The sequence below is a fragment of the Protomyctophum parallelum genome (assembly GCF_964188405.1).
Source record: "Protomyctophum parallelum genome assembly, chromosome: 6".
Lineage (NCBI taxonomy): Eukaryota > Metazoa > Chordata > Actinopteri > Myctophiformes > Myctophidae > Protomyctophum > Protomyctophum parallelum.
This window is the reverse complement of record NC_139701.1, coordinates 35007757-35027280: the sequence shown is the minus strand read 5'-3', so window position 1 is coordinate 35027280 and position 19524 is coordinate 35007757. Positions and strand designations below refer to the sequence as shown.

General features: G+C 41.7%; 3 protein-coding genes across 6 annotated transcripts in view; 2 read left to right on the top strand and 1 right to left on the bottom strand.

Annotated features, from left to right (window-relative positions):
* The window catches only part of cep350 (centrosomal protein 350), a 45534-nt gene extending 37780 nt beyond the window's left edge, over positions 1–7754 (bottom strand). For all 4 annotated transcript variants that reach the window (XM_083767332.1, XM_083767335.1, XM_083767333.1 and 1 more), the window contains exons 1-7: positions 7377–7754; positions 5074–5162; positions 4843–4886; positions 4529–4643; positions 4008–4176; positions 2068–2681; positions 1805–1918 (exon numbers count right to left, since the gene is read on the bottom strand). In XM_083767332.1, coding sequence (XP_083623458.1) covers positions 1805–1918; positions 2068–2681; positions 4008–4176; positions 4529–4643; positions 4843–4886; positions 5074–5149 — 1132 coding nt within the window. In that variant the 5' untranslated portion in view covers positions 5150–5162; positions 7377–7754. The remainder of the gene's footprint in view (positions 1–1804; positions 1919–2067; positions 2682–4007; positions 4177–4528; positions 4644–4842; positions 4887–5073; positions 5163–7376) is intronic.
* A 1900-nt stretch (positions 7755–9654) lies between these two features.
* On the top strand, positions 9655–11088 carry LOC310860505 (glutathione synthetase-like; the record flags this gene model as incomplete). The annotated part of the gene is made up of 1 exon (XM_083767456.1): positions 9655–11088. One exon carries the CDS (start codon positions 9655–9657, stop codon positions 11086–11088), a length of 1434 nt encoding a protein of 477 aa, XP_083623582.1.
* A 1439-nt stretch (positions 11089–12527) lies between these two features.
* Positions 12528–18195, top strand: cUnh1orf52 (chromosome Un C1orf52 homolog). The gene is made up of 3 exons (XM_083767811.1): positions 12528–12953; positions 14952–15162; positions 16257–18195. Exons 1-3 carry the CDS (start codon positions 12666–12668, stop codon positions 16406–16408), a joined length of 651 nt encoding a protein of 216 aa, XP_083623937.1. The 5' UTR covers positions 12528–12665; the 3' UTR covers positions 16409–18195.
* The last annotated feature ends 1329 nt before the right edge of the window (positions 18196–19524 follow it).

Here is a 19524-nt window from a genome sequence, read left to right as displayed (position 1 = left end):
CGATTTTGGCTTAAGTTATAAACAGCTTGAATTAACCGACAGCAAATGGATAAGACACATACATACGCTTAGTGTGATGTGTGTGAAGCGTAAACGCACATGCAACAACCAGCATGTTCAACTCAACTCAACATAAGAAACTCTGACAATAGATTTATACTGCCGCATTTTTGGCTTGGACGGTTGGCTGATGTATAGAATACAGTCAGTAAATATCAGTTTAGTGGGGGGAAATTACCAATTTTGGCAAAAAGTAATAATGGTAAAGTAAAATAATAAGAACTAATATATACCGGTACACTCAAACTTTAATTCGTGGCAATGTTCTGAGTTTTTCATTCTAGTCATAACTGACTCCCATTCCTGACCCATCTGATTCTACTATACTTATTATCAGCCAACAGCAAAGTCCGGGAGCTCACAGAGACTCAAGTGGGATAACAAGGACAGAGAACATTCTAGGAAAATGAGATCCCTTTGAGTATGTGAAAGACACCAGTGCTGCTGCTATGCCGTGGTTATGGCAACACGCCTGGAAACTGTGCTGCAGAGAAACCCTAACCACACACGCACTCGGGACAGAACGTCTCCCGAGTTATAGGGGCTAGTTGGAACTCAGGCTTCTCTCAGGACATATTTCCATTCAATCCTTTTCATTTTGAAAACCAAATCAGTGAACATCTTTACAAACACACAAGATGTCATTTTAAATTCTGTAACATGCTTCTTTAGTGCAGTTTGAAAATCCCTGCCAGAATCCCAGGCTAGGCTACAGAGCAGGGAAAAGAAAGCAAATAAGAGTCTGGATATAGTACACCGCAGAACCTGACATGTTAGTTAAACCTTATGTCTAATGAAATGAAAAACTTCTTCTATGTACCTAAAAACTGTTTTGTTCTGCACTAAGACTGTACTCTAAATTAACCACAACTACATGTCACATGATGCGTACTATCAACACTGTTATACTGCACCATAGTTTTTCAGCATTCTGCACCGAATACGGTCATGCTGGAAAACTACAGAAAATGACACCCATAAATTGTCCACTTTCCACACATCATGCCTGCGCAAAATTCAGCATATATTAATTTCTGGCCCAAGACCATCTCAAACAATAACCTCCTCAACATCACCCAACAAGATGACATGCACTGCATAATCAGTTAACGTAGGTGGACCTGGATGTTCTCAGATTGGACATCAACACGATCCCAAGAGTCGCACTACACTGGACCCCAGAAGGCAAAAGAAGGAAAGGGAGGCCGGCTAAAATGACATGGTGTAGGACGATAGAGAAGGAGCTCCAGCAACACTATCAGAGCTGGGGTACCATGGAGAAGATGGCCAAAGACAGATGCAAGTGGAGAAGCTTTGTTTCTGCCCCTTGCGCCGGCCGGTGTAATGGGGATAAGTAAGTAAGTAACATGATGTCACACAATAGACATCACTTAAACATAATTTCATATGCCTCTTATTGGAGATATATCCATATCACACACACACACACACACACACACACACACACACACCCTTCAACTATAGCTGAACATAAACACAGATATAGAGGCTATGTTGGAAGAGAAGGACCATGCAAACTAACAAGATATGAACTGCCTGTTTGAACAGCAGTTTAAAACGGCATTCATATGCATATGCACACACCACGACATAGACAAACATAAAAGCACCAGCTCCGCATTTCCACTTATGAGCTACTTTCGGCATACAACACTGTCGTCTGCCTCAAGTATGAATCTGGATTATGCTTAAAATGTGCCTAATGTCTGTACTGCAGGCTCACCAGCAAGCTGTCGTGACAGGTCCCTATAGAGCTCTCTGCTGAGGTTGTGGAACTCCTCCTCCTTCCACACTTTCCCATCAGGAGTCCGAAGCTTCGTCTCACTGCAGTTGAAACCTGATAGAATAGATGAGATGACGGATGTGTTACACTGCACTGTAAGTCTAGAATACTTTACATTGACCGTACTGTGTTATTAATATGTGTTATATTCATACAAGTCACACACCAAAACGCAAATGTGCTGAATACAATAGCAAAACTACCTTTATATATAGGTGCAGGTGGTGCGGCGGCCACTTTGCGTACGGTCGCTGTGGGCATTGTGGTGGTGCCTCCCATAGCTCCCTGTATAGGCAGCTCCAGAGAGCCCTGCAGCCGGTCTCTCCCTGCAGCCTCTTCCAGGTGTTCCCTCTGCTTGCGTATACGCTCCTTCAGCTTCTCCAGCTTATCATCGGGCTGTCGTCGACGCAGGTTCTCCAGCCGTTGGGAGGCTGAACCAGGGCTGGTGGAGGCCGAGCACTCCCCCACATCGCGGTCTACGGGGGCGCCTGGAGTTAGGGATGTGGCCGACGCCTGGCTGGTCTCGTAATGTGCGAGGTGTGCTTTAGTCTTGCCGTCCTCAGCGGCTCTTCCCCCGGTGGTATGCGACGACGCCACAGTCCTCAGAGCGTCCAGGGCCGGCCGGTCGTTGAGGTAGCGGACCTCGGTGCTCTCCAGAGCCGAGGAGTGTGTGCTGTCCAGGTCTCTGTCCGTCTGTCTGTCCCTGGTGTCTCTCTGGTAGACCAGCTGACTGAGTGAGGGGTCCAACGCTGGGTAGGACTGCTGGCTGTAGGGGGGCTCTGGCTGGGAGGGGGGAAGCGGTGGAGGGGTGGCTTCCCTGGAAGTAGAACCAAATCACGCACACAGTAAAACTCCTCAGTGTTCATTTAAATTTGAGCATGTACAAATGGATAAGTGGACGAAGGGTGTTGCTGAGGTGTGTATCTGTCACTTTTCTGAATGATCAAAACTTGCGTTGAATCTCAAGATCGTTAGATTATAATACACTGATTAGAAAGTATCAAATATTACCCCATTTCACACTCTTTTCTGTACGACAACAAGGTGATGGGGGTCTGAAAAACGTGGGTTTGTTTAGATTTCCAGCCACTGGACTTGAACAGTTGTGGTCAATTTGTTTGTGTCTTCTGAAAGCCATGTTTCTGTTAATTATAGAGTTGTGGTTCTAGCCTTTTGCCTAGCAATTATGGCAGTGGTTTCACCAATATTACCAGCATAATCTGATTGCATTACTGATGCACTAACATACTACAAGAACTGCATGACAACAGGGACCATTTGGAGCAATTCCTATAAAAACAAGTTAGATGCAAACATCTACATGCAGCAATAGATACTACAACCACCTATATTAACAATGCAATATCAAATGTTTTTAATAGATTTACCCTTTTGTGTAATAGGCCAAAGGAAATACTCGTGTCCAAGGCTTTGCACTGATCCTTGAGTAAAACACAGCTAAACGACTAGGCAATAATGGTCAGAAATATTTGAAGATAGCTATTCTATAAGCTCACAAAGTATTGCAGTGCAACGCATTCTGAGCTTATAGATCGGCTAATTTCACTGTGCAATACCATCGTACAATGACATATAAAAAAGGGCTTAAGTGGTTAAACCTCTTATTGCAGAGGCACGTAAGCTATTCAAGTGGGGGGCACGTGTCAAGAGCATATGTTCTGTGAATAGTGAATAATGTTGTGTGGTAAAGAACCTCAGGGCCAGACTGTTATTTGTCTAAAAGAGCTGTTCTGACGTACAAAGTCTAAAACGTGAAAGATAACCAAATGACACACACGATAATTCAAAGGGGAAAAAACATCCTGTAGTGAAATTAACTGTAATTTCCTAATTACGTTTCGTCATTGACAAAGCACAAAGACTACTTGACGACGACGTGACAGATGTAATGCTGCGTTCCCACGGGCAGATACAAAGATACAGTCTACCAATCATTTTCAATGAAAGGCAGCGACGTGAAGCTACAAAGCAAATCCAACTTTTGTAGCTACAAATAAGTTGAACTGGCTTCAACTTCAGATACAAATATGCTGTGAATCTTTGCATCTGCCTGTGTGAACGCAGCATAACACTGCAAAGAGAGGCGGCACTGGGTGTTCCAAGACAGGGTCTCAGCATTTACCTGTAGGAGGCCAGCGGCTCTCTGAACTCCACACTGTTGTTTCTGCAGACATTGCTGTCCTGGGTGGTGTTTCTCAGTGGGCTGCGAGAACTGCTCTTTTCTGGGCTCTGGTGTCCTCGCCCCCTCCATTTGGATGACCCTCCTCCCACATCATCCATTTGTCGTCCATCTGAGGTAGGAGTATGGTTGTTAAATATCACGTTGAAAAACTCAAAGAATTTGCAATTGTAAAAATCGCCGTGTGTATATAGGGCATGGTTTTCTGGCACCACTGAAAAATCTGCTATTCATTTTTCAATCAATTATATTAAGCCTAGAATCAAGCCATCCAGGAACCCGACCATAAAACCATTGATTCTGTGGAAAAAACTGTGTAAATCTCTATGGGGAAAGATTAATGATTTTTCAGTGGTGCCAGGAAACCACACCCACTGCTATGCCCTGTAGTGCGCATATTTCCCACATGTCCACTGCCTGAGCTGTAGATACAATATCTCATTCTGTATTTTCTGTATTCTTACCTCTGCGTCTGACCTTCCTGGAGGAGGCTGAGGAGCTCTTCTTGTGGTCCATAACAGAGGCCAGGACAACCCCTGTTCCTGGAGCTGCCTCCAGTCGGTTCTCGATGTGCCGCAACTGGAAGGCGGGTGAAAGAATACATAAATCAGGCCATGAAAGACTAGAGGAAGACGGAGAGCCATCTCCTCATCGTCATCTCAGGGGATTTGTTTCAAAAGACAAATCATTTCTCCCCAAAAAATGGCTTTTCACTGTAGGCAGCCGACTAATTCCAGAGCAAACTTTAGGAAGCAAAGCATCTCTCTAATGTACTTACAGCAGCTTTGGAGTGAGCCAGGCCTTTCCATGGAGCTGTATGATCTGGAAAAACAAACAAATCAAGATGTCAGTACTGTAAGGAAACTTCTTTCTATGACAACTTCTTCCAACCAACTAATTTTAATATAATTTGATTGTTTAATACTTTTAATACAATAATGTGCTGGTGGACACTAGCACCAAGTACCACGCAGAAAAATGAGAAGAACAGAATAGAAGTCCTATGCACCTCTGACATTGTCCAGACCAGAAAGCTGCTGAGAAGAGCTGTTGAGAGATACCTCAGCCGTCTTGCTGCTCCTCATCTCTCCTGCTCACCTGCACAGGAAGAGACAGCAAAAAAAAAAAAAAAAAAGCTAATTGCATTACACACACGTTTGAGGAGGGATATCACATGCAAGATCATATCGCCTAGACGCCTATAATTGAATCATTTTCACTTCCATCAATCACGCACAGTCGCACACAACCTCGGACATTAATCGCCCTTGGGATCCACTATGTCTACCGCAATGCTTTATTCCCAGCTCTCGATAATCCACCAAAAAGTGGAAGAAAGGATTACCAAAATATGAAAAAGAGAGAAAGGACGTCACTGTATAGTGTATATAGGCCTACGGCACAAATAAATTATATATATATTATAAATAGCCGGTTTAGCCAGACAAATGGTAACTTTACAGAGTGGGAGATATGGGACTATATGTACATGCAAACCACTTAGTGCCACGGTTTGACTCACCTTGTGAGTCAAGCCCTTGAGAGTAGGTCAGGGTGATATGGAAAGAAATCTATTATAATTATTTATTTATTTTTTACCAAATACCTCAATATCGATAATAATATTGTATTGTGATGATAATATTCTCTTATTCTTTTCAGAAATAGCACATCTACAAGATTGTGCATCACTGACTGCTTTGTGATACGACAGTTTGAATCCTGTAAAGTATGTCAAGAGCCCATAGCCTACAAGTTGACATTTAGCATAATTCTGAACGGACTCAAAGCTGAATAAATAATTCATCTTTCATGACAGGCGGAGGTTGCTGACGGCAGGCAGATAGCCTGCCATTTAAAACCGGTTCAGCAGCAGCAAATTCCTCTAAAGATTTCCATGTGGGACGATGAGCAGGAGAGGAGTCATCCAAATGCTAAGCATGTGATGTTTACCTAAGATACCGGTCAGGTTAGTGAAGCGGACCTACCTACTGTACCACCAACCAAGAGTCGTGAAACAATGGGGTTGATTTAGTTCTGACAGGTGCATTTGCCTCTTAAGACAAGCAGTGTGTCCACTTGGCTTTTTTGTGCCTTCCAAACAAAGTGGACACTGCCAAAGTGTTATTTACCACCTGCTTATCCCTATACCATAGATCTAGACAGGTCTGTTGATATATAAATCAGTCTTTACTGGATGTTGCAACCAGGCTGGCTTTCCAGGCTTATGCACAACAAGAAACAGGTATTTGTATCTGTGTTTTCAGAGAAAATACAGGGATTTCTTTCTAGACATCTCATATTTCACACTCCAGTCATTCCTTTCTTGCACGTCATGCCGGCTTACTCATAACAAACACATGACGCAGGTGATCATGTCAACAGTTGCCCCGAAATAATATAAGAGGAACTTCCAAAAAGCCCCACTATCAACATATAGCCCCTTTCGGAACCCTGTATACATTTTTTTTTGTATCTCAAATACAAAAACGGGGGGTCGAGAAAATCATCCAGGCCCACCCACACTGACTCTAAAATCAATCATAACAGAGCTATAGCAGTATCGATGCCCTTCTTAACAGTTCACACATCCCGTTTGGACTGTTAGATCACTTCCAAGCAAAGAAACTGTCACCTGACCAACAAGAAGAGCTGACGCTAGCTATTTTATGATACGGCACGGTAACTTTACATGGAAACAAAAACATATATATTGATAAGTGTTTTCGGTCACATTAGTTAGGCATTTGTTTAATTATAAAACAGGAACCGACACCGACCGTCCGAGACGTACACTATGGTTGTGTAGCTAACACCCATCTGTAGCTACTAGCAACCGAGATGTTAATGTTCGGCTTGGAGTTACATTATTATTACCGCTTTATAACGTCAATAAACTGCATTTAAACAGTAAATAATTAAAATCATGTATCTTTCAGAGAATAGACAGTTCAACAGTGTAACTTACCTTATACTGTATCTTGACATGAAACTTAGAGTTTATGTTTTACCGGGTGTACATTACATACAATATAAAGTGATCATACGCCCGCCTCCGCTGTATTAAGTTAGACAGCCATTTATCTGCCAGGTATATATAAATATATTCTAAGGGCCACGTAATGGCCATTAAACTCAACTTTATTTAGGAAGATTGTCGCATTGTATTAATGAAGGGGAGTAGTCCCACTCCCAGCCGCGCTAGCCAACATGAACATTTAGCTGCCTGTCCCCGGTATTGTTGAATCCAATAACTTCAGACGACTGGCTCTCGAATGATGTCACATAAAAAACAACAGCAGCAAATGTTACCTTTTAGGCCAACGATCCGATCTCCTCAATTGTCCATAATCAACACGACGCCTTCATGGTGATGAGGGGGGGACGGACAAACTTCTTTCGGACTACTTCTTTACCCCCCACTGTCTTTGTAGGTCTTGTTGCCAGCCTACTGCTAACTTAGCAAGCTAATGTTACCAAGCTAGTGTCAGTCAGTCAGTGTGCAGATTAGCTACTTTGTTAGCAACCTGCACTCCTTAATGTGCATTTGCAGCGTCTTTCGTCCTCCTCGAAAGCCACTGGACAGTCCGCCAGTCCTCCCGGTTAGACCAGGGAAAGCTACCCGCCTTAAGGTGCCCTTTCCCGGGGTTACAATGTTGATGTTTCAAGAGCGTTCAGTTGACTATATGATCCACCATTGACAAAACCATAGGAAAACTGATGATATGCGGAAATATCGCGATTGCACTCTGCATAAGGTACTTTGTTTTGCCCTATGAGTTTTGTGTTTAATTAAATGACCTTTATAGTTTCGACGGAGAGTCAGATATACTGCATTTAAATGTAACAATTTAATTTAAATTTCTAACGATAAAATATTGTAAAAAAAAAAGACTGATAAAATAATATTCATTGTGCAAAATGTATTCTGACGTCGATTTCACGAAGCTTTTTAACAAATATCATTGTATACTTAAATAATGTAACGTATGTTAATTTATTATACACTATGCTACTAATATTAGGCAATAGGCAGGCTGTACAGTATTAACCCTACTCATGTCTCGTGTTAGTGAAGAGGAAGTGAAAAATCAATTGTAGGCAAAAACCTACCGCCAGTATGTGTAATTTTTACTCATGTTGAGAAAGAGCGTCCCCTGCTGTGCAGTGGGAAAGTAAAGTACATTTTACTCAAGCACTCTAGTACAATGTTGAGGTATTTCTACTGGAGTATTTAACAATTTTCAATACTTTTACTTCCACTGATACTCTACTATCTTTGTTATCTATTAATATATATAGAGTACCCTGGGCAGAATTGCATCAAGACATACAATACTATATATAAGAGATCAATACTAAGAGCAGTGTGTATAAAAAAACATTGCCCCCCCGTCATTATACTTTTGGCAAGCTAGAGGATTTGAGGAACTGATCGCTGATTGCTCATTAGCTCTGCATTTCATTTTCCAGTTTTTCTCCATCACTCTCCACTATAATCTTCATCCTGTATACGTTTCCATAATTATTATTTTATCATCAATATGTCCATACACGGACAAATGTGTCCATGGCAAAGACTTAATTGGCATTGTCCGTGGCAATTCTTTTATTTTCTTTTTTAAACACCCTTATAATGTTCATATTTTGTCTTGAGGTTTTCTTCAGAATATGTATGACACTTATTTACTACGACGCTATGGCACATTAGTAGTCCAACTACTGTAGTACTAAGTGGTTGTCAAATGTTTTATTTTCAATGACCCCTCAACTCTGAGAGTGTACAAATGTAACCAAATGCACCCGTAAGGGTACATTTGGTTCCATTTGAACACTCTCAGAGTTACAGACTTGTTATGGTCATTCAGGCTTGTCCTCTCATTTTGTATGTCCATGGCAAAAAATACATTTTGACAGAAATGTCCACCACAAGCCGACATGGTGATGACCCCTGGTTCAGGGATGTGACGACGACACATTGGCAACACACTCCATTTTGTCAGTGGCTGCGTTGGGAACTCTGAGTCATAGTGATGACGTGGTCCGCCGGCCCTCCCATATAAGCCAATTATTATAATACTATATAGGAACATGCACAACATTCAAAGTAATAGGGCGACAGAAAAGAGTATGCCCATTGAGTTCAATGGAGAAGTGGCGCCATGTTCTATTCTGTTCCTCAAGCTATTTCTGCAGTATGTATAATAAAGGAAGTCAAAGGCAGTGGGATCACGCAGACATTTTTCCCAAATATGGAGTCATACTGTATAGCCTAAACGTCATAGATAACGTCATAGATAATGTCAATTTCCAGTATAATACTAATATCACTCTATAATGTGTCCACGTGAATTGCCAGTCCCTTCTGCCCAGACTGAAACTCTGTGCTCTTTAGATACCTCAATAAAATGGTGGTATATATTGTGCACATTGAAAAAAGTGATCAGAAAATGTGTGATCTCTTTTTTCCTCCCTGAATCAATTATCTGACAACGTTTATCACTTAAAATAGTGTATTCATACACTTTTCCACCTGGCTCTCATTAACTTCAATGCATTTGTGTAGAATTGCAAGGACAGGTGAATAACAATGGCTGCCAGAGGAATACCAGAGGACATACTGATGAATACTAAACTGGTCAATGACTTAGAGACAGTGGCAAAAGATGCAGCTCTTATACATGGAGTCTTAATGCGTACCAATGAGAGCCCCAACTCGTCAGAGATGGTGACGTATGCTCCTTTCACACTCTTCCCTTCCCCTGTGTCCAAAGCTGTGTTTTTGCAGGCTCTGGCAGTGCAGACACACTTCAATTTACTGGTGGACAAAGTCAGCCAGGACTCTGGGTTTCTGGAAGAGGCTCTTGCCAGCACCATTGCAGTTGATGATTTTACTGGAAGGTTGTTCAGTATCTATCAACAGATTCAGAAAGAAGGAAGATCTCAGTCTATTGTGTTGGGTCTGAATCGGTCTGACTACATGTTGGACCAGAAAGAGGATAGAATTTCATCTCTGAAGCAAATTGAGATAAACACAATTGCTGCAAGTTTCGGGGGTCTCTCCTCACGGACACCAGATGTCCATCGGCAAATTCTTAGAGTGGCTGGTCGGCTAGAGGAGAGCCAACGTGTTTTAGACAACAACTCAGCAGCAGGTCTGGCCAGGGGGATAGAGAAGGCCTGGGAGCTCTATGGATCAGAGAGAGCTGTTGTCATGTTCTTGGTTGAAGAGGCTCAAAGAAACATCTTTGATCATCGGTACATTGAGAATGAGCTCTGGAAGAGAAATATTCCTACAATTAGAAGGCGTTTTGAAAATGTATGTATGACAGCATCCCTTGACCAGGACAAGCGACTATTCGTAGATGGACAGGAGGTTGCAGTAGTGTATTTCAGGAATGGTTATATGCCTCAGAACTACACCTCTGAACGAAGTTGGGAAGCTCGTCTGCTGATGGAGCGCTCTCTGGCTGTAAAGTGCCCAGACATCTCAACCCACCTTGCTGGAACCAAGAAAGTCCAGCAGGAGCTGGCCAAACACGGAGTTCTGGAAAGGTTCTTCCCTCAGCAGCCCCAGGTGGTGGAGCAGATCAGAGCCACCTTCACTGGCCTCTACACACTTGATATGGGCCCTGAGGGAGACCAAACGGTGGAAATGGCTTTATCTCAACCAGACCAGTTTGTCCTGAAGCCCCAGAGGGAAGGAGGCGGTAACAACGTCTATGGATCAGACATCTGCCATGTACTAGAGCGAGTGAAGGAGAGCAATGAGAGGACTGCATACATTCTCATGGATAGGATCCAACCAAGTCCCGTACACAACTACCTACTAAGGCCGGACTCACCTCTCAAGCTCACCAGCTGTGTCAGTGAACTGGGAGTGTTTGGAGCTTATGTCAGGCAGGGCAAAGACATGGTAATGAATGAATGTGTGGGTCATCTGCTGAGGACAAAGAGTACTGAACATGCTGATGGAGGCGTAGCAGCCGGAGTGTCTGTGCTGGACAACCCTCTCCTAGTTTGATAACTCACACTGGCTCCTCCTGTTGGGCTCTGCACAAAAGGGTAAAGATGTAAAGTCACACACTCAATAACTTTCTATGGATTTGATTACTTTTCGATTCATTTAATCATCTAATACATTTTTGAGGGGCGCCCTATATTCAGCTTACTCATTCATAAAACACAAGGGCCATGAGATGAATGTTTAAATGTCTCAATGAATGAGATGCTAATTGTATTGTATTTGTACCCACTGTTCTGTAAAGCTATTTGTATGGAAACGTTTGGGAACCTGCAGTCTCTAGTCTAAAATCCTCTCTAGCAGCACCTAGAGGCCATGCTACCACCCTGCATTGATTGATTGATTGATTGATTGAAATATTTATTAACAGTTTGCAGAATTACAGTAGGCTACATTTCAAGCACACAATATTCTATCACAATCCTACTTTTTGACGTTCCCATTGACAATGAATGGAGAATTTACATCATATGTGGAAGAGCAAATCTGTATTTTGTCCTACGCAAACATTAAATTCCCATTGACAATGAATGGACAATTTACATCATATGTGTCTGAGCAAATATTACGTCACGGTGATAAGAGCGCCCCTCACTTCACACATGTGTGATTTTTTAAACATAATTTTTAGCTAGCCCCTCCTACATTCAGCTTTTAGTTACTGTCCACAAACTTCGTCTTAAACAAACATTAGATTCCCATTGACAATGAATGGAGGATTTTACGTCATAGTGTGTCTGAGCAAATACTAGGCAGTGTCTATTTTACCGGTAAACATAATGTACAAGCTCGCTTCGCATTATGATGCGTAGTGAGCTTGTAGATCTGCCCAAATTAAATTAATGCATTAGGCTATATGCCTATTTATTAATTATAGAGTTTGATTAACTGTTGTTCAGCTATATGTTAAAGAAGAGCAAACAAGCTAAACATACCTTCTCTTCAGAATCCTTGTTGTGTAGGCCTGTCTTAAATTAATAAATAAATACAAATCACACCCTTGTGAAGTGAGGGACGCTCTTATCATCATACATAGGATAATCTCATTCCGGCCAATCACAATGTGTCCTCACTTTTGTCTTCAAAGTTTGTGTCTATGCAAACAATGTTTGTGTTTACACAAACACTCAAAACTGGCCATTCGTTGTCAATGGCATTCAATGATTGTGTTAGAGGAGGAGGATAAACACTCAAAACTGGCAATTTCATTGGCCAGTGGCATTCAATGTTTGTGTTTAGGAGTAGGACAATGTTTGTGTTAGCATAAACCCTTAAAACTGGACATAGATGGCGCTCATCAAAAATACTTTTGGCTATACCAACCAGTAATAAAAGGATACCACCAGCATACCACCAGAGGGAGACTCACTTTCCATTTTAAATCATTTGCGACTGTTTGCGACGTTATGTGAACGATTTACGACTGTTTTGGAGGCTTATTCAAAATGGAGTAATAATATAAGCTGCTAGGCTGCTAACAATGAATATTCCTATTTAAGCGCACGATCTCTACATTATCAAACACGTTGATTTTTATTCAGAATTCTTTGAATAATTAGTAGGCTCGGTAACACACGATGACTGACGAAAATAAATCGGACTCTTTCCGTTTCTTTTCGGGCTACGACGATTTGAGTGACAGCAGCAATGATACCACAGACGAGGAAGACGACGAGCATAAATCAACAGGGAAATCCAAGTCAAAGACCCCCCAACAACAAGGGACCAAACGGGCAGCCAGTGGTGGTCCCTCCTTGCCAAAACCCGACGATCTATTCCGATCCGTATCAAAGCCTGCCTTTCTGTACAACCCGCTGAATAAGCAGATTGACTGGGAAAGTCGTACAGTAAAGGCTCCTGAAGAGGTAAAACTAATTTAGGCAACGAGTCCGTCAACTACGTTAGTTTAGTTTAGTTATGTAATTGTAATATGTAGCCAAGGGTACCGCGCTGCTATAACTATAAACATAGTCAATTTAAAACTAGAATCAAATGGCAGATATTCCATACGATATAAGTTTACAGAATGCATTGGAGTCTATGGGCTCGCCTACATGAACCGTGACGTGACCAGGCTGTTTTCTGCCCCCTCTGGGGCTAGCTACGGCAGTACCGCCCCCTAAAAATCATACTATAATTAACCGAATGTCTGAGTGTCTGTGTGTGTGTCTGTCTGTGTGTGTGTCTGTCTGTCTGTCAGAAACATTGCCGTAACTCCTTAATGCCTGCACCAATCACTCCCACTTTTCACACAGGCATTGACCATATGAATATGGAGGGCGTAACGAAGCCCTTTTTTCCATTTGACACATTAATGATTATTAATTAATGTATTAGTCAATTACAAACGCATCCAGGCGCAGTACCCTTCACGGCCACAAGGGGGGGGGGGCAAATATCTCACAACGGGTAAGGACTAGTAACAATAACAGAGCAAAAACATCACAGTTATTATTAGTGCCACTACCAAAACATGTGTCCCTGGATGGAGCAGAGCTGCTGCTGCTGCTTTGAGGGCTTCCGGCACAAAGGACAAGGTATTTTGTTCTGTAGGGAGGATGAATCCTCAGTACCCCTGTCCCTATAGCCCCTCTCGGAAACCCTCCATAAAGCTTTTCTGAAATTTGGATGTCACTTTATGTAGGGTCCCTGGCCGTATCTATATTTTCGTATGGGAATTTTGGAACGCGGACATAAATATGCTTGGTAACATCGTACCAATCGTTGACGGCCTGTTTTCCTTTGAGGGCTTCTGAATCTGTGAACTATAAGTACCTATACATACCGCTGCGAATATCTCCTGTGCCGTGGAAGCTGTTAAGTATTTTTGTATCTTTGTTTGACCGATTTGGTCGCTTTGATTCTTCTTGTTTATTTACCGTTTATTGTACCGCCTCCCGGTGTGCGGTTGGCTTGTGCCGGCTACGTCCCTGCCTCTGAGTCGTCAAAAAGTGCAGACAGGCGTTATCCACAGTGTTTATGTTTTATTTATGTCCGCGTACCAGGTGGCAGGGTAGAGCTGGAACAGGACCCCATGATCTGGGTCTAAAAAATGTCTGAAACTTCAGTACCATTGGGTTCTGCTTGTAGGGCTACCCTGTCTGTCCCCTGCCTTGGGACTAAGCCACCCCACTATCCTTCTGGAGGGGGTGGGAAGGGTTGACCAGGATAGTCTCCACTCTCCATTGTCTTCCTCATTGTGACCTCCTATTTTATCTCTGATTCAGTACCCCCCCCCCCCCCCAAGCTCCTTGGTCTTGCCTTCGTTAGTTACCACCTCACAAAGCTCTTCACCAGGGCGCCATGTTCATCCACCTCACAAAGCTCTTCACCAGGGCGCCATGTTCATCCACCTCACAAAGCTCTTCACCAGGGCGCCATGTTCATCCACCTCACAAAGCTCTTCACCAGGGCGCCATGTTCATCCACCTCACAAAGCTCTTCACCAGGGCGCCATGTTCATCCACCTCACAAAGCTCTTCACCAGGGCGCCATGTTCATCCACCTCACAAAGCTCTTCACCAGGGCGCCATGTTCATCCACCTCACAAAGCTCTTCACCAGGGCGCCATGTTCATCCACCTCACAAAGCTCTTCACCAGGGCGCCATGTTCATCCGTGTCCGTGTTGTCCCCCGTGATGTGGCCGACAATGACGGGTGCAGTCTGAATACATGAAGTGTATGGAATATCAGCCATTCTAGAGATAATATTCAGTATGGTGTCCTCTCTCTCACAGTAATTTATAGTATACAACTATACATGTTTTCTTGTTGTGTTGCTGACCTATTACTGCAACACAGGAAGAATGAATACAATAACACCACCGATTCTAATCTTGTCTTCATTATGTTCTTCTCTGCAGCCTGCCAGAGAGTTTAAGCCATGGAAGACCAATGCAGTGCCCCCTCCCCAGAGCTATGCCACAGAACCAGAAAAGAAAAAGGGAGCCCCCCCAGGGATGGACATGGCCATAAAGTGGTCCAATGTCTATGAAGACAATGGAGAGGATGCACCACAGCCTTGCACTGGCAATGCCCAATTCCTACCAGATGAGGAGCAACCCTCTGACTCAGGTTAGAACCACAGTGCCTTCAAAGTGGTATATATTCTTATTTCAGTAGTCAGCCTGAATATAAGAATCACACCCGTGTGAAGTGAATGAGGGGTGATCTTATCATCATACATCATCTCATTCCGGCCAATCCGGCCAAAGAATTTGCATCCTCACCTTCGTCTTCAATGTTTGTGTTATGCAATGTTTGTGTTTACACGAACACAAAAAATTGTCCATTCATTGTCAATGCAATGTTTATCTAAGTATGCGTTGGCACATAAACTAAAAGCTGGACATAGGAGGGGCTATCACCCCTCAAAAATCACACTTGTGTGAAGTGAGGGGCGCTCTTACATCATCATATATCTCATTCCATGCTCAGCCAATCAAATCATCACAAATTTGGTACACACTGTCACAAACACACAAAACTAGCCGCAATTTGCAACACTAGATTATTTTTAATGGGATGAATCTAGAGTTGCAAATTGCAATACCCTCCAATGACAGCCCATTGATCCAAATCGAATTTCTGATCTGCTTGTATTAAACTACGTTAAACTCACCAACATTGCAGCTGTAGGGAAAGCTTGAATTATCCTCTTAAATCTGCAAAGTGTTTGTTTCAGACAAATCCACCATGTAATGAGCTACTTTCTGTCAAGAAATTCTGTGTTGGAGTTTGGAAGTGCTCGTCAAAGTCACCGAATGGCCTTGCGTACCACCTGTTTCGAATTTGCACATAATGCAGGAGGCAGCAGCACGACCTGTTAATAAAAACGAGTCCAAAGTCCAACACTTTATATCAAAATATATCACAGCACAGAATGTCTTACCAAAATGTAGCTCATAACATGTCTACAGTGGATTTTTACGAAACTATTGAAAGGCCTCCCTTATTTCAATATCTATTGTTTTCCACAACACTTAAGCCCTATGCACTGTACTTGTCTTTGTTGTATGTTGAATAGTGAAAATACTAAATAGCGCATTGTTTGCTTGTAGAATGCTATGTTCAGTATTTTTTAACTTTTTGGAAATGTGGAATAGGGATGCCAGGTTGAAAGTAGTCTGACACACCTTCCCCCTGTTTTCCCCTGCCGTGGATTTTAGATGACGAGTCGGATAAGGCAACGTCTGCAAAGAAACGCAGAGTGGAGACCTTCCAGCAGAAGGAGAAGAGAAAGAGAGACCTGGGACAAGCCACCTCTGACAAGAGCTTTGTAGAGGAAGAGAAGAGAATCCTCAGACAGCAGGCAGAGTGAAGCCCGCTTTCAACGAAGCATCAGTTGCTAACATTTTTATGTTAGTGAAATTTCACAGACATTGGCAAATGGACTAGTGAGGTGGTACATGATGGCACCTACAATATGAAAGTCCCCTTTTGGCTATGGGGTGCCATGATTTGTAATATTCTGCTCATAATATGCACACAAATCAATGTTACCACGCTAGATACATTATGTTTGCTTTAAATGTATCCAGATATGGAATGGAATGTTCAATCCTTCAGTTTGTGGCATCTATTTTGGACAACAACTATATCAATGATGTGACGATGTGTTTTCAGAAGATATTTACCCACAACATTTAGAGAGACAACCTTAGTATAATAATAATTATAATAATAGTGTGGATAGTGGATATGATGATTTCACTCGGCTAGAACAGATTTGCTGGTGCTGGTCACAAAATGTACCGTAATGCAGCTTTTATCACCAGGAGAAAACCACGTTTAATCTGTATTGCGATATTACGATAAACAAAAGCCAGGTGATATCTAGTCTTTCATTACAATATTGATATATTTTTAATATTTCTCAGCTCTAATTTAAAGGGCAACTTTTCAGATTTTAATCTTCAAATCGTAATACTGTGAGCAGGATATGTGAAAATCTGATACTTTTCAATGCGTTCTCAATGTTCTTTGTATCGAGAGCTCGCTCTCTGGTGCTGAGAAAAATGCTGCCAGTATATGAAAAATATATCAAACAAATGCTTAGATTCAGGTTAAAGTTACCTTTAAATTAGATTAATTTGATTGGACCCCAAAACATTTCTCAGACTCTCTGACTAACATAGGCTGAAGCCTGAAATGAACAAACACTGAAATTACATTCACAAGTGATAAATAGACATGGAAGGATGTTAAATTGCACCCAAAGAAAGAATATGTGTACCTTATAACCCAGTCTAATGAGACCGTATATTTTTTATGTTAGGCGCTCCTTTAAATTGTTGAGTTCATGAATATTTCACTTTTTTTTTAATTACAGTTTTGACTTTGTTCTGCCTGTGCCCACTAGATGTCACATTTAGCTCATACTTTGTCTTGAAAAGGTTACCATAATGACTGGCTTCCCCACACAACAACAAAGGACCTTGTGCTTAGTGTTCATATTTTCTTAGTTAGTTCTTTCCAGGTCAGCTGACATGACCGTGTACTTACTAGTCTCATGTTCACACTTTTGTGAGATGCTCCACCAGCCTCAATATGATATTTAAATTGATTACATAAAAATATGAAGGTAAAATCATTGCTTTCATTCCCACTATTTCAAGAGGAAGTTGTTTTTTCTGTTTAGGCCCGGGGAGTGAAGCTCTGAGGATCTTCAAATCGGTGGCCGTTTGAACAACTGGTATACTGGTTGATGTTTTAATTAAAATAATCCTTGTCATACACCATATTTGCAATAAACAGTGTATTTCTTATTGATGTGATTTGTTGATCTAATCTTTAATTGTAATGTAGAGACCTGTTTAAGACAAATAATTAAATACAGAATCTCATTAAGAAATACACCCCTTTGTGTGGATAAGAGGCCAACATTTTACTTGACTGAAATTAGATTGTTGCTTGTCTTGGGCTCTTGGCAGCATAACGGATCTTAAATGTATTTGAAATGGGATTATTTTATGCATCCCTGAAAATCTCTGGCTCAAATGAACATACTCTCCTTTGAAAACAAATCCGTGAGCAATGGAGCAAATCAAGCAATTTCAAGAAGAAAAAGTACATTTCCATAACTCTTACTTCGCAACAGTTTAGTGATCACAGGAATTCCTGGCCTATCTGTCATCATGGGTTGACAAGAAATAATGGTAAATATGCTTCTGATAAAATTCCAGCTTCCAGGTATGTGCCTGGCCTTGTCTGAGATGCTTGCCTAGCCCTGGCCTGCACAGCCGCAGCAGACTGATTTTATCAGCCATATTTACGAACAACAACTCCTTTCTGACTAATTTTATGAGAATTGGAGAGTCATCTTCATCTTGATTCACCACTGTCAGTTTTGGAGATTTTATTTTCCCAGAAAATTAAAGTTCTCACTCTTGGAATGGCATTGTGTGACTAGTAGAAAAGGTTTATTTCCAGTATTTGTTGTGTTGAATTATTTTAGCCTAAGCTGTTTTGTTGTGATATATCTAAAGCTTTATTATTTTTTTACCACTTACCTGGAAAAGCATGTTTTCTCCCCACTCAGTGGTATCTTCATACAATACAATGAAAAAGAGAATATGCTCATAGTATATGATCCTCCACTAGTCTCTTCTATAGAAGACTGAACCCTATTGCGGTACTTAATGCACTTGAACTCTTGAATACATCTTGTAGATTGTCAGTCTTGCAGAGCAGCCTTGCCGATCTGTTGTCATACGACAGGGTATGAATTAAGCTTTAACATCCTAACTCCCTGCATTTCCACTGGCTTGTTGACTTCCTCAAAATGTCTGTCATCCTTACAATCTTCAGCCTAGCCAGGGACTCTATATTTACCCCTGAGAGGCCTGTTGCTAAGTGCCAGGATAGGGAGCTGTCAATGTGGCTCGCAGAGAATGTTTGCTGCTGGGAGGCACACTGTTCATGTCTTCTATCACCCCCTCTGCCAGCAGCTGGGGCCACATGCAGATGTGTTCTAGAGGCAAACAGTTGCTTTTCACACCAGCAAACTGACCAACAGTGTGAAACAGATGTTTATTTTTTTTAATTCTTTATTTAGGGACATCCACACACAATCATATTATACAACCATTTTTCAAATTGCATTTCTTTGTCCACAGGGTTTTTTTTTCTCTTCATTTTTAGACAGGAACAAAAAAATAATAAAATAAAGCATATGGGAGAGATGGATGATGTGTACAGAAATGTTAGTACAATACAATACAAAATACAATATAATACTCATAGGAAGACATAAGAGAGTATTTGAAGCTGTGAGCAGTAATTCAAATAAAAACATGAAACATGTTTCATTGAAAAAAAACCTCTCGAACTGGTTAAGGTGGTGGGATTCTGGAATCTGTCATTTTCTATTTAATTTAGGACATGTAGCATATTAATTGTATGTTATTTATCTAGGTAAAGTGTGGTGCTGTAAAA